The sequence below is a fragment of the Acomys minous genome (assembly GCF_964271855.1).
Source record: "Acomys minous genome assembly, chromosome: 7".
Classification (NCBI taxonomy): Eukaryota; Metazoa; Chordata; class Mammalia; order Rodentia; family Muridae; genus Acomys; species Acomys minous.
The window spans coordinates 97,603,528-97,605,756 of record NC_140488.1 but is presented as its reverse complement, the minus strand read 5'-3'; the positions used below and the strand labels follow the sequence as shown (position 1 = coordinate 97,605,756).

Sequence of the window (2,229 nt, the reverse complement as noted above, 5' to 3'; positions counted from 1 at the left end):
AAGAGAAAGAGGAGTTAAGGAAACAGACAATTAGGTAAATGAAAGTCTCCTTAATTCTAGCATGGATAATCAAAAGAAAATGTGGTTTAAAAAAGATTAAGGATTTAATTTAGACATAAAGGAGATATTTTTAATGGCCCTGCTTGTTAATAATTTTACTGGCTCATACTAGTAAGAGTATAAAGTCTCATTTTCAAAGAGCCAGTAAAAGAAAAAAAATGGCTTTTATTTGCACATTCCAGAATTTGGATAGAATTTTACTACTTGCAAATTTATTGGGCACGGTTATTCTAGGTGAAATATTCTGCCAAGGTGTTCATTTTGGTTTTGATTGTACCATTGCTAGAAAACTAGAGGATGTGTGTTCAGCACTGTCTGAACGTTGTAACACAAATTTATGTTCATTTACTATTATTATTCTTATTATTAGTTTTAAATTACACTTTATATTTATGCATATATATATATAATTTTTTGTGCATGTGCCACACTGCTTCTGTACTGTGAAAGGATAACCAGCTGGAGTTGGTTCTCTTTTCCACCATGCGAATCCTGGATATTGAACTCAAGTCATAAGGCTTGGCAGCAGGCACCTTTAGCCACTGAGCCATCTCACCATTCCCTTTACATTTACTGTTATTACTATTTTGCTTTTTCTTTTCAGCTATCTAAGGGGAATACATGTCTTATTAAAATGATGTGAATGAATGCTTATCATCTCCTTATAATCTTGCCTATATGGATGCTCTAGTAATTTAAAAAACACAAATGTATTGCATTTTCTTGTAAATTAGGGAAATTCAGATTATAGATGGGTGAATCATGAGGGAATAAAATCTCTGCTTAATATCATAAATTCTTAGACAATACTTACATTGAACATTTCTTTCTTTTTATTTTTTCAAAGATTTCTCCATTTCTAGATTTACATCACTGGAGGGCAAAACTAAGACAGGGTAAATGAGCAATCTGATCTTCTTTTTTTTTTTTTTTTTTTACGTAAATTAACCCATTTATTGCAGGCTAGGCAAGTCTCAAACGGTAGCGCTTCTACTGGTCTTTCAGTTCCTTGAGCCTCCTGATGGCAGACTTCACCGTGACGGCAGAAGTGGTGTTGTAGGTCCAGGCCCCACCAGCCACTGTTTTCATGCAGGAACCACAGTGCCAGATGCCAACGGCTCGTCTCTTCATCTTGGTCTTGCCACAGAAGGAGCAAGTGTACTTGGCGTGCTGGCTGATTTCAATTTTCTTCACCATTTTCCGGAGGGACGCACCATAGCGGGTCCCGTATTTCCTGACGATCCCGACCTTCTTGGTGCGTTTCGCCATCTTGCCGGAACCGAAGCCAGAGCCCGAAGAGCCTGATCTTCTTTTTCACTGGGTTTGGCTCAGTCTATTTTCTTCTTCAAACAGCTGGAGAGACTCACTTTCTCCTATATGGGATCAAATTAAGGGGGATTTGATCAGGTGATAAGAATTTTCAAGTGTTTTATGACACCATAGTTCATGGCCAGAAAGCTTATTGCTTGTTTAAAGTTTAGGAAGCAATTTATAGATTCAATGCAATCCCTATCAAAATACCTACATAATTTTTTAAGGACATTGAAAGTTCAATTCTCAACTTCATACTGGAAAACAAAAAACCCAGAATAGCTAAAACAATCTTTTACAATAAAAGATGCTCCAAAGGAATCTCCATACCTGATCTCAAGCTGTACTATAAAGCAACAGTAATTAAAACACCATGGTACTGGCACAGCTATAGGCTGGTTGATCAGTGGAATTGAATCAAAGACCCAGAAATGAACCCACACACATACGGTCACTTGATTTTTGACAAAGAAGCCAAATCCATTCAATGGAAAAAGGATAGCATCTTCAATAAATGGTGCTGGTCTAACTGAATGTCTACATGTAGAAAAAGGCAATTAGACCCATACTTGTCACCATGCACAAAACTCAAGTCCAAGTGGTTCTCAACCTTCCTAATGTTGCCGCCTTTTAATACAGTTCTTCATGTTGTGGTGATCCCCAACCACAAAATTATTTTTGTTGCTATTTCCTAACTAATTTTGCTACTGTTATGAATCATAATGTAAATATCTGATATTCAGAATATCTGAAATGCAATCCCTGTGAAACGATCATTTGGTACCCTCCCTCCTAAGGGGTCATGACCCATAGTTTGAGAACCACTGGTTTAAGAGTAAAGTTTGGTATTCATTAATT

The 2,229-nt window shown here is 36.8% G+C and overlaps 1 protein-coding gene across 1 annotated transcript; it reads right to left on the bottom strand.

Annotated features, from left to right (window-relative positions):
• Positions 1 to 975: 975 nt before the first annotated feature.
• LOC311601917 (large ribosomal subunit protein eL43) lies at positions 976 to 1,356 on the bottom strand. The gene has a single exon (XM_084789682.1). The coding sequence runs from the start codon at positions 1,327 to 1,329 to the stop codon at positions 1,051 to 1,053; it is 279 nt and encodes a 92-aa protein (XP_084645808.1). The 5' UTR covers positions 1,330 to 1,356; the 3' UTR covers positions 976 to 1,050.
• Between the last annotated feature and the right edge of the window lie 873 nt (positions 1,357 to 2,229).

What these genes read in the sequence shown, in the direction of transcription:
- LOC311601917 (XM_084789682.1), bottom strand. Translation starts at nt 1,329, where the DNA reads ATGGCGAAACGCACCAAGAAGGTCGGGATCGTCAGGAAATACGGGACC.